Source organism: Rattus rattus, chromosome 11 (genome assembly GCF_011064425.1).
Source record: "Rattus rattus isolate New Zealand chromosome 11, Rrattus_CSIRO_v1, whole genome shotgun sequence".
Taxonomy (NCBI): Eukaryota; Metazoa; Chordata; class Mammalia; order Rodentia; family Muridae; genus Rattus; species Rattus rattus.
The window spans coordinates 65,624,378-65,636,305 of record NC_046164.1 but is presented as its reverse complement, the minus strand read 5'-3'; the positions used below and the strand labels follow the sequence as shown (position 1 = coordinate 65,636,305).

General features: G+C 44.0%; 1 protein-coding gene across 1 annotated transcript in view; it reads right to left on the bottom strand.

Annotated features, from left to right (window-relative positions):
* Positions 1-563: 563 nt before the first annotated feature.
* Hs3st1 (heparan sulfate-glucosamine 3-sulfotransferase 1) overlaps positions 564-11,928 on the bottom strand; it is a 30,604-nt gene continuing 19,239 nt past the window's right edge. The window contains exon 2 of the mRNA XM_032916042.1: positions 564-2,945. Coding sequence (XP_032771933.1) covers positions 1,901-2,839 — 939 coding nt within the window. The 5' untranslated portion in view covers positions 2,840-2,945 and the 3' untranslated portion in view covers positions 564-1,900. The remainder of the gene's footprint in view (positions 2,946-11,928) is intronic.

The window sequence follows — 11,928 nt, the reverse complement described above, 5'->3', positions numbered from 1 at the left end:
CAGGCTGGGACTGCGAAAATACAACCAAGGTGACTCATTTCCCTAAGAAGACTGCTGAGGAAAATGCTGGTTTCCCTTTGCCCTTCCTCTGGCTCAAGTGCAGCTCATAGGGTGGAAGACTTTTGGCACCAGGAAAGACCTGTCAGGTCAAGAAGTACTCTTTGAGCTTTTCCTTAGAGTTCAGATAGAGCTAAGAATAAATAAGTAAAAAGACTACCTCTGAGTTTGAGCTTTTCTTTAGAGTTCGCATAGAGATAAGAAGAAATGAATGAATAAGTAAATGAATAAATAAACAAGATTACTTGTGCTTTGGATGCAATTGGGCCCTAAGCCTGATAGTCAGTGAGACCTTCAACAAGTGCCTCGTGTTCCAGGGCCTATTCTCTATTCTTGGAACTTGTCAGAGTAATGCCTTCATCTTAAGTTGGCTTGGGGGCAGTTTGTGAGAGTTCTAAGATGGAGGAAACAACCAAGGATGCCTGCTTGTGTATCACTCCTTCAGAACAAACTGTCAGGAAATTCTGATGCCTGGCATTCTCTCCCGCTGTAATGATCACACTTTATTATCTTATTATCTTTATTACCTTATCCATATTTATCATTATGAAAAGAGTCTAGATTATTTAATCATAAAAGGTTGATTGTCAGGTATGTGTGACAAACCAGAGACTTAGAACTGGCTTTTGTGACCAGCCTCTGCTTTGTGGCTGTTCTAGGGAGAAGTGAAACTCCCATTTCAGTGTGCAGGTGCACGGGTTACGTTGTGTTTTTTTTTCACATCTTAACTTCAGTCCTTGGGAGTTTTAATTTTCTTTGTTATTCGAGACTGCAAAGTTGGGGCTGATTTTGAAGTTCTATCTGTCTGAGTATGAAATAGAAGATCCTAAATATATGTTGCTCTTCAGGATACAAATTCTAGAGTGAGCAAAGGCTACTCCTTACTGTGCTCCTCATGTGAGATTCAGGATGGACAGATACACACGAAGAGAACTTGCCTGATTCTTGCTCTCTCCTAAGAAGCTTTGCAGAGGCCAGTTGCCACGAAAGGCAAAGGTTACAGCCCCAATAGCATCCTGAAATCCAAGGTGATAGCTCGTTTAGTATGGGTTTTGCCCATATCCTCTGAGACTAATTTGGATCTTAAAGAACCTCTTGCCAGTTATCATCTGTTTTTCATTCTCAGGACCGTTTTCTTCACCTAACTGTCACATGAGTTAAACCTACATGCAAGTGGCCGAGGTTAATCCCACATAAAGGCTGGCAGGGGTTAAGCCCACATGCAAGCTGGCAGTGGTTAAACCCATATGCAGGTTCCAAGGGCTAAACCCACATGCAGGCTTACTTGAACATAGATAAAACCGCCACTTCCAAAAATAATACTCTCTCAGTGAGGAGGAAATACAAGGTGCAAGTAAAAACTGAGTCTGATGACCACAGTGAGACATTAAAATTTAAAAGCACAAATTCAGAAAAGAGAGGAGAGAGGTCCATAATACCAATAAATTTTTTTAAGCAGAAAAAGATTATAGATTTGACAAGGAGGGTTGCAAACAAAGAGCTATTTTGAATTGGAGGCAGGTTAATTATATTAAAAAAAAAAGACGTCTCCAGAAAAAAAAATCTATTTTTTTCAGTGCAATAGTTAAGTTCCTTCATATTATAGAGACATATACACAATGTTAACAACCATGAAAAACAATACAAAACGCCCTCCATTTAACAAGTAGAAAAATATAACTACTATATATGGCAACTGTGAATCTAATACTGTACAGAAGTCATTTGTGGGTTTTACAAATAAATTATAGCTTAAATGCCTTTTTTAAAATTTGTTCCTCCCCCCTTCAGATGTACACCAGAAGTTACAACAGGAAAAGTCCCGAGCCTAACAGACGGCAAATTAGTGCCAGTCGAATGTTCTGCCCACGAGCTTGAAAAATTTCTTATTTGGCTCATGAAAATATTCGTGCAGTTTATCAAGTAGTTTGGGATCTACTTGAGGGTGCGCCCGGCCTTTGGACTCGTGTAAGCAGCGGTCCTTGCCACTGTCCCGCAGGCAGTAGAAGCCCTTGGTTTTGTTAAAGTAGAAGTTCGAGGCGTTGATCTGTGGAGACAGCTTGAGGAACCTTTCGACTTTCTGGATCTCAGGGAAAGGGTCTCTGATGAGACGGTCGCCATCCACGATGTGGATGTGGCCCAGTGGGAAAAAACGCAGCCAGTTCAGCATGTGTGCATGGTACAGGCTGCGGTTGAGAGCCTTGTAGTCCACGTTGAGCCGTCCGTCCCGCATTAGGAGGTCCTCGATGGGTGGGTAAGGTTTGTGCTTCTGAAGGTGGTTGTACAACACCTGGGTGTAGTCGGATAGCACACGTTCGGATGGGTCCCTCAGGATGAGCAGCAGGCGGATAGTGGGGTTCATGCTGTGGATTCTCTCAGGCACTTTGGGCGAAGTGAAGTAGGCAGGTGTCTTCTCTACCGTGAGCTGGTGTGGGGAGGAGAAGGGCATCTGGGTGAGGTACCAGCCCAGGCCTTGGCTATAATGTTCCTCCCAGTCAAAGAAATGGACCTCGTTTTCAGCTGCCGCAACGTCAGGATGCAGGCTGAGCATCTCCAGCAGGGCTCGGGTACCACCCTTGCGCACTCCAATGATGATGGTCTGTGGCAGCTGCTGGGTGGAACCATTGGTGGCTGCACCTTCTCCAGTGTCCTCCGGGAGAATAATCACCTTCCTCAGAAGCTCCTGCTGTTTGAGTCCCGGGCCAGGAGCAGCCGGGTGGGAAGGCACGAGCTGGGGCTGGGCCACCAGCAGCACCGTGCCCAGGAGCAGCAGCAAGGTCATGCTGTACAGCTCAGGAACTTCACTGGGCCACACGCCCCTGGATCATGAAGCGGCAGCAAGGATCCCTCTTGATTACTGGAACATGAGTGTCTCCAATTTCCAATTACTAGGGAGGAAAAGAAGACACTTTTAACCCCAAGCAGACACAGAAGTAATCCAACAAACATCTGTAGTCGTGAGCGTTGTCCTCACCTCCCTCAAACTCTCTATTCTATAAAGGGGGGATAACAGACATTTTCTGTAAAGGAGTACAGAGTAAATATTTTTGGCTCTTGGGACATATAGTTTCCATGGCAACTCCAATTCCAACTGTGCTTTTCTAGATCTGAAGCTGCCACAGACAATAGACGGAGGCAAGGGTGTGGCTGTGTTTCAATAAAACTTTGTGCACACAAAAATTTGAATGTCAAGTAATTCTCACATGGTATTAAATATTATACTCGATTTTAAGATTCAGTTCGATTGTGTGTGTATACGTGTATGTGCACCTGTGTGTGTTTGCAAATTTTGCTCATGAGTGCAGGTAGCATCAGAGGCAAGAAGCCTAAGCTTCCCTCCAAGTTGAAGTTATAGATATTTGTGGTAGGTGCTTAGAAGTGAACACTGGTCATCTGCAAGAGCATTATGTGCTCTTAATTGCTGGGCCATTTTTCTTTCTTTTTTGGGGGGGTTCTTTTTTAATCAGATCTCATTACAGATGGTTGTGAGCCACCATGTGGTTGCTGGGATTTGAACTCAGGACCTCTGGAAGAGCAGTCAGTGCTCTTAACCACTGAGCCATCTCTCCAAGCCCCTGGGCCATTTGTCTAAGCCTCTTCTATATTAATTGCTGTTTTTAAAATAATCTATGCATTTAGCTATGCAGTTGTATAAAAGGGAGCTTTCCCAATTAATCATAGTTTGCCAATCCCTGGTACAAAGAAAAGGACTAGAAACAGCCTTTCAACCCCAGAAAACATCTAAGAAATATCTCCCTCCTGTCAGCCTCTAGCAGAGGCTCAGGTGATATGGAAGTAGGCTGGTTTCTGCACCCCATGTCTCCTACCAGGGGTTCCTATTCCAATGTGGGTAGATAAGCCAATGTGGAGGAATGAATGAATAGTCCATTGCTTCCCCCAGTATCAGACTCTGGTGGCTGCCTTGTTGTGGAGACTGCGTTTCTCAGTTTGGGGTCTGGCTAATGTATACAGACAGATGTGACAGTATGCTGAGCCCATCTCTGTATCAAATGCATCACCTGCAGCTATACTTCTGCAGTAAGAACTGGTCTGGTCAGTCACAGGTCTGGGAGGGGGGAAGGACAGTGACCCTGGTTCATGATCAAGAGCCAATGACTACATATCGATCACTGGTTTTGGGGATGGCTTGTTGAATTTTGCAGAGGGAAACGTGTATGCACTGACTTCAGGCAACAGGGAGCGGAATGATTGACATAGGCTGGAGTTGTATGTTAGGCTGATGATATACGGAGATATCTTTACTCATTTACCTAAAACCACTGAAAAGTCTTCATAACAGAGGAAGACATTGAATTGCACCTAATGGGACTGAAAAGGCAACATTACCAGAAGAGCTCAAAGCTTCCTTGAGGACACAGCTTTACTATTTATAAAGGGGCACACAACCGGCAGAGTTCACTGTCATCACTGCCACACAGTGTGGCATAGGAAATCAAGGTTACAATCATCACCAGTTTATAGCTGATGGTCCTAAAATGTCAGGACACAAAAGTAAACATCATAATTCATTTTAAAAGTCAGGGCTCAGATTAAAAGCTCCAAATGGAGACCTTTCTTATGCTTACAAACTTTCTCCCTTCATTCCTCCACTTTAGGGAACTGCATCACCTGTTGTGTAAAGTCCTCGCAGGACATCAACTGTCAGCTTAGATCTAGGGACTCACATAGATACCAAGCTGTGGTCGCTGCTCCGAAGCATGGATACATAGGAACCAGGTTTATCATTCTTGCACAAGGAAGTAGAGGCACTGGCTTGCTTTGGTCTTCCCCTAAGGGTTGGGACAGTCCCAGCAAGGGAATTGTAGGGTTGTCTCATTTTCATATCAAGCTTTTCATTTGCTTGCCCAGAATGCACAGACAAAGAGCAAATTCGGGTCTCTCAAATTTCTGGTCCGCAGACACAAGGTTATGTCATTTAAAAAGTGTATGCTAAAAACTTGAGCACTGGGTGGCTCAACTGTTAAACATACATGCTGCTCTTCCAGAGAACCCCTTGGCACTTCTAGAACCAACATGGTGGCTTACAATTCACTGTAACTCCACTTTTAGGAGCAGTCTTTTGACCTCAGCAGTCACCAGACGTGCATGTGGTCTACATACATACATGAAGACAAAATACTCATATACATAAAAAATTAACAACTCAGATAAAATGAAATAAAGTAAAATAAAGCCAAAGCAAAAATCTTGAGCACTGAACCGGGCAGAAGCCTTTAGAGAGTGGCAAACACAAAGCAAAATGGACACACGAGCTATGGAACACTGCAAAAGAGATGAGCTCAGCGAGGACATCCTTGGGGGGAAGTGTTCATGGAGGGTGTGGCTAAGCAGTGTGGGTTGGGATGATTTTGAGGGGGTGAACTCAGTATGATAACATTGCTTTCCTCAATGACAGGATTCAGGAAGCCATTTGTACCTGCTTGTGACATGTTTGAGGGTGACGTTTCCAGAAAGTCAAGGGGAAAGAATGAGCCACAAGTGAGTCACGGGTAGCACTAACTCTGATATGCCAGAGTGCCTCACTGTGTGTGGTGGCCACTGCTGTCATTTTTTTTAGAGTTCTGCCTTTGGACTCAGGACCCAGGAACAATCAGCAATTCACAGGATTCAGCACCCATATGATCAACATACAGATACAACTGAAATCTGTATTATCTGTCTGCTTGTGCTTTCTCTGTTTTATTCTGAAGCAAATTGGTCACTACAGAATACACCTGAGACTTCTGACAAGGAATTACCAGAAAACAGCAGAGAAGATACTAAATACTGTTTGTCTGGAATGCTAAGAGAGAAAAATAGTCCAATTGTTTATTCAGTACCAAATGGTCATCCCTGAAAACATACAAGCAACATACGGACTGAACAGGCTATATTTATGGATATATAAATATGAATAAGTATATATATATATGATATAGTTATATATGTGTATACATACATATACACATATGCATGTGACAACAATTAATGAAAAAAGAGACTATATGTAATATGTCTAAAATATATACGTATATATGTGTATATTATATATGTAAGTATATAGAATATATGTGATAACATAGTAACTCATTTATGTATAGAATATATGTACACAATAATCTTATGTTTCTTGTGCTTCAACAACTCAAGAATTGTGCATTGACACAATCAGAATTATTTGGTCTTTTACTCACAGGAAAGAAAAACATCTGTAAGCTCATATGAACCTGAAAACAGTCTCTGGGTTTCCTGACCTTGACAATGGGTTTTCAAACAACAAGGAAAGAGAGTCCTTTTGTCTTTGCCTTTTATTTCACACAAGAGGAGACCCTTGGATGACTTGGCAATAGCCACATTGAAACTCTAGGCCTGAAACTTTTGGCCAGTCAGTTCCAATCTAGTGACCTGAGTGCTATTATAACTCTTCCAAGCAGGTGATCTTGATATATAGCAATGATAGTGAGGGGGTGGGGTCACAAAGAAAGACCTAATGTAATACACTCAGCTACAACTCCATAGCTCCCCATTCTAGAAGTCAAAAATACACAGAGTACAGGGTATGGTATTAAAGCCATTTATTGCCTTTAGCCAATAGATGGGCAAGAATATCTGTGTAGCCTGTGAGGCCAGGCGAGGCATCCTGCCTCTGTTTTTGAGTTTAGAGGAACTGATTTTGGCTCTTTGCCTCAATCTGATCGTCTGTGAAATAAGAGTCTACCTCAAATGATTCCTTTGGAACTTGAATGAAGAAGAAGTATGTGCCAGAGAGATTTACCTAAGAGAAATGAGTCACATTTGTACTTAAGTTTTCTTAGAAGCCATAGGAGAGAAATCCAATTTTATATGACTCAATGTATACAAAATGTCATTATTCCAGAAATAAAATCATAATATAAAGTTAATGAGCATTTTTTCTATATTTTACAGTAAGTCTTGATTAGCCTGTGTGTGTCTTTGGGACAATAGCAGTCCACTCCCTGGTCCTGTGTAGCCTGGGGCAACTGAGGTGGGTAAGGACAGAGGGCTGAGGAAACTGTAATTCTTCACTTGACACCTTCAATGGAGAGGTCCCCTCCCAACTCACAGAAAAGTCCCTGTGCAGGAAAAGGACAAGGAAGGCAAGTCTGAACTTGCAGGTGACATAAATACATTCATATTCTTTCTGTTGATAACTTCATTATTCTCCCACAGGAAATAAACCAGGTGACCTTGAACACAGAGGGCTATCTGAAAGCTTGGAGCTGTCAAGGGCATAGACACAGATTATTCCAAGCACCTGGAGCTGGGGCCAGGCACCCTGGCAGAAACATAGACAGCAGCTCCAGCTTCCGTTGGCACCAGGCTCTGGGCTGGCAGCTTCACACGTAGCATGCCCGCCGTCTTGACAAGGAACCCTCAGGACCACTAGCATTGCTATAGGAAGGCAGGGCTCAAAAGGTTTAGAGGCTTATCGGGAAAGAGTGAGCAAAGCTAGCACCCAAGTGGAGTCTGAGGAGGTGGACCCAGAGCCTGGCGATGCCTCTCACTTCTTCCCAGTGCCGGGATTAGTGTGGCTTCTGGGAATCAAACCTGGGTCCTCAGGAAGATCAGGAAAACAGTGCTCTTAATCACCGAGCCATATCACTGGATTCTTAACCAAAATGTATGTACCTAATGGGCCCTTTGGGTTAAAGTCCTGTTGGGTAGCTATAAATGGAGGACTATGAACACTCAGACTGGTTAGGCTGACAAAATTCAACCTCATATTTTATAGAAGGATTATTAAGTCCAAGAGGGAAGTCATCCTCCTCTCTGCTCCTTTAATCAGAGATGACTTGCTTTGTGCTGAGGTGACAAACTAAGAATTGAAAGCCTGCAGGTATTCTGCCCCTCCCCTTCCCACTTCCTGCAACCACCCCCCAACAATACTGAATACCAACTATGGAAAACCAAGAGTTCACAGGCTCTCCTAGAGGGTGGTCTTCATTGTCCTTTGAATTCAGTCCAAATAGCTTAGGCTAGGGACACCCTTAGTGTGGGACCTGCATGCCTCTTGGGCTTCAGTTTCCTTCTTTGCGAAGCTCTAGCCACATAAGCTTCTCTATCCCTTACACTTTACCAAGTTCAATCCAGCTTTGGACTCGGCACTTATAGATCCTTATTTCCAGACTGCTATGTGCCAGGCTTTGTGAAGCTGTCTCTTGCTTGCTATTCAGATTTTATTTCAAATATGAGCTGTCCCTCAATGGTTTTCACATTATCCAATTTTAAAGGCCCCATCCATTGGACCAAATCACATCTGCCCTCCACCTCTCCACCCAGTCCTGCACACCACTGAGTCTCTTGGCAGTGACTCGTCTTCCTCAGATGCTCTCAACAGAGAATGGCATTATTCCTGGCTCACTCTAGGGGGTAGAGATGTATTTCCTCTACGAACTTGTCAAATGCAGGGGCCAGTAAGGCCAATGGCTATAAGTTACAGAGAACAGTTTTTAATCTAGCAAAAAGCAAAACGTAGCCGCCTATTCATCGGAAAGATTGCCAAATTGCAATGTCTCTCCTATTCCTAGAGAGTCAAGAAGAAGCCAGATGTTGAAGTGTGTGTGGGGGGAGGCTTCATATTGTTCAGTGATTGGACAAGCTCACCCAGGAGTCTAGAAAACATCTTAATTAAAAAGGAGGGGTAGCTACGAAATAACCCTTCAAAACTATTTTAATTTTCTCCTTAAGTCTTTTTATTACATAATTCACGTTATGACTCAGACTCCAATTGTAATTACTCTAATATACCCTTGCAGTCTCACCAGTAGAACAGATTCAGTATCAGAGCACATAAGCAGAATATTTCATGAGATAGTGATGTCCATGTTAATCTGTCCTCAAGGCACCTTCACAGTCCTGCCACCTAACATGAGCATACAGCTAGTTCGAGCATGCATGTCCTATAGGGTAAAAGGCTTTGTGATTTAACCGAAGAGATGGAAAGGAAGAAGTTATTTGCTGAACGGTCACTGTGTGCAGAAGGCAGTACCACAAGCGCAAAGGTCTTCTCTAGAACCTCCAACATCACCACCAGCGAGAGTGGCTGTTTTCACTTTACTTTATTTGATTTTATTTCGTATTTTGAAGCACGGAAAGGGTGTTAAAGGATAGTGAAGACTAAAAACTCTGGTAATTAGACAGATCCAAATGGGAACTCTTGTGGGAAGTAATCCCAGGTAAGTATATTCCCTCTTAGGTATTCAGTGTTATCACCCCCTGCTCTCTAGGAAGATATATGAGACCACAGATGTCAGGGGGTAGATGTTATGTCAGGAGACTGGGACCTGGAGACAGCAGCATTAAGATTAACACGTGAAAGAACCAGTTGGCAAAGGACAGCTGGAAACACTTCCTGACCCGTGGCAGATGCAATTAACAGAACACATCTAAGAGAAGACACACACACACACACACACACACACACACACACACACAGCAGAGGCAGGTAAAGGTAGAAGAACTGATGGGAGGCCACGATCCTCATGGCCCATGTTCAATTCTTTATTCTTAAACATAGGACCTGGAAAGCGTCAGGGAGTGGCCTAGGCCTCAGAGCCAATCCTATACAAATTCTACAAAATGGGTGTAAGCCTACCACATATGTGGGCAATCAGAATTAGGTCATTACCTTTGGTAAGTATGCGACACAATGAGTGTCTAGCACACAGTAGGTCCTCAACAAACATCAGTGTCTTGCCAGTTTTGCCCACGGCAGTTATGGAGGTAAGTGATTAAGGTTAAATAGCCATCACAATGTCACAGTACCAGGAAGTATCAAAAGGAAACTGTACGGTGCTTCTCCAAGGCTCTTGCTTTGCCTTCTCCTACCTTGGAAGGGAAGCTTCTCTATGGATCATTCAAGTATAGTCTGGGCAGAGGCAGAAACTCCTGAAAAAGCCAGAGAAGGTGGCCGAAGGCCCCGGCTCTAATAAACTGCTGTGGAAAAACCGCTTCTTTCAAGTCTCCCATGGTGATGAGTGATTTAATTTTCTGAAGTGTACTGAAAGCTGAGTAGAGACAGTTTGAGCAACATGACTGCCATTTTTTTTATGCAACTAAACTGGGCAATTGAAAGCATCAGGCTATTTGTTCATCCTGAAAAGTCAAAAATGTCTTCACTTTCATCTCTGCACAATGATTTAAGAGTCCGTTGCCACGGTGTCAAATTTCCATCCTTGGCAGGGCATCGTGGAAGGAAAGGAATAGGAAACAGATTCAGTCTGTGCCTGTCAGTCTGTGAAAGGACATGGGTATTTCCAGACCTCCATAAATATTTATTTTCTTGAAACTGCCTCTACATGACACTCCTCAGCCAAAGCTGACATTCCATTTTGTTTGCAGTTATGATAATTGCTGGGAGGTAGGATAAAAGTGGGAAGGGTTCAGGGTAAGAAGGACCGAAGGAGTAAGTGTTCTTGGAGCACGTTTGCTGTCTGAGCTAAACAGGTAAAAGTGGGCCCAAGTTCCCTTCGAAGTGATTCATACTCTCGGAATGCGGTTCCTCCAAGCTCTCTGAGTTTCCTGGAGTCCTCCATAATGTTGGAAGGTTCCAAATCCACAAGAGGTTACCAGGATAATGAACTCTGCCAGATAGAATCAAAGTGAGGGTGGGGTGGGGGGGCATATCTTGGCAAGGACCGGAAGGCATCAATCATGCTGCCCTTGAGGAATCAGAGAATACCATTTCCTGTCACAGGGTAGCTGGAGGCCAAGCAACTCACCAGCATCCTCCCCTCCAGGTACAAGATTAGAACCCAAGGGCCCTGAGGTGGTGTCAGAAGGAAGTGACTTCAGCTTTTCCTCAGCAATCCAGGCTGCCCATCACATACTATCTGTCATACTGCAGCTGTCCAAGTGGGAGAGGACACACTAATCTCATGGGGGTCTAGTTAAAGAGGAAAGTGGCACTTGTGTCTGTAAGTTCTCGGGTACACCGAGGAGTCCACGGAACAGGCCTGAAATCTTGATGTCCACTACAAGTCTCAGTGCTGTGACCTGTGGAGGGGCTGTCCTTTGTCTCCCTGTTTGTTTTTCACTGGGGGTGGACATAGCTTGTTTTTAAAGCCAAGATTAACCATAATCCTGGTACACCACAAAGGGAGAGATCAGTCTGGCCATGGAGGTGGAGTTATTCCAGGAAGGTGATAGATAACGAGAAGTTGGAACTAACAGGAGGATTTCTTGCCAAAGCTTAGGTCCCTCCCTCAGCTCTGTAATTTAAAACCTGCAGGAAAGCTCTGAAACTCTCTAGAGCATTGTCTCTCTGTTTTTTTTTTATTGTAAGGATTTAAATAAAATAGTATGTATGGGGCATTTAGGACACTGTTCACATGGCAAGCCTTCAAATCATGGTATCTAATTTTATCCCTAAAAATGCTTCGTGGTATAAATAGGATCTAGGGGATGATAATTAGTCAAATGCATTTGTTCATAAGCCAAACTGCTGCAGTGAGTCAACCAGACAGAAGCTCAAGGAAGAAAGGACAGTGACACACAGACAGGATTAGGCTCTCGGTTTGAGGACAGCACGCGGAACAGGGTCTTTCTACGACACCCCCCACCCCCAGCCAAAGTGGAACAGCAGATGCTAGTTGCTGCAGCTTCGGAGAAGGGAGGAGATAGGGTTCCTTCTCAATGTGCTTCACGTTGGGCACAGAAGGCAGCAATGACCTAAATAAATCCTTCATTAGACACAGAAACACAGCGGCAGAGGCAGCACACGGCAGAGCCGTGTGACAGGAGAGCAGACAGGGCCTCTCGTATTACCATGTAGCTGAGTGGAAAGAGAGCGCTGCTAGCAGAGGGCAGGCTGGAGCTGGGCGCTGCAGCAGGAGTGCGCCCGACTGTGGC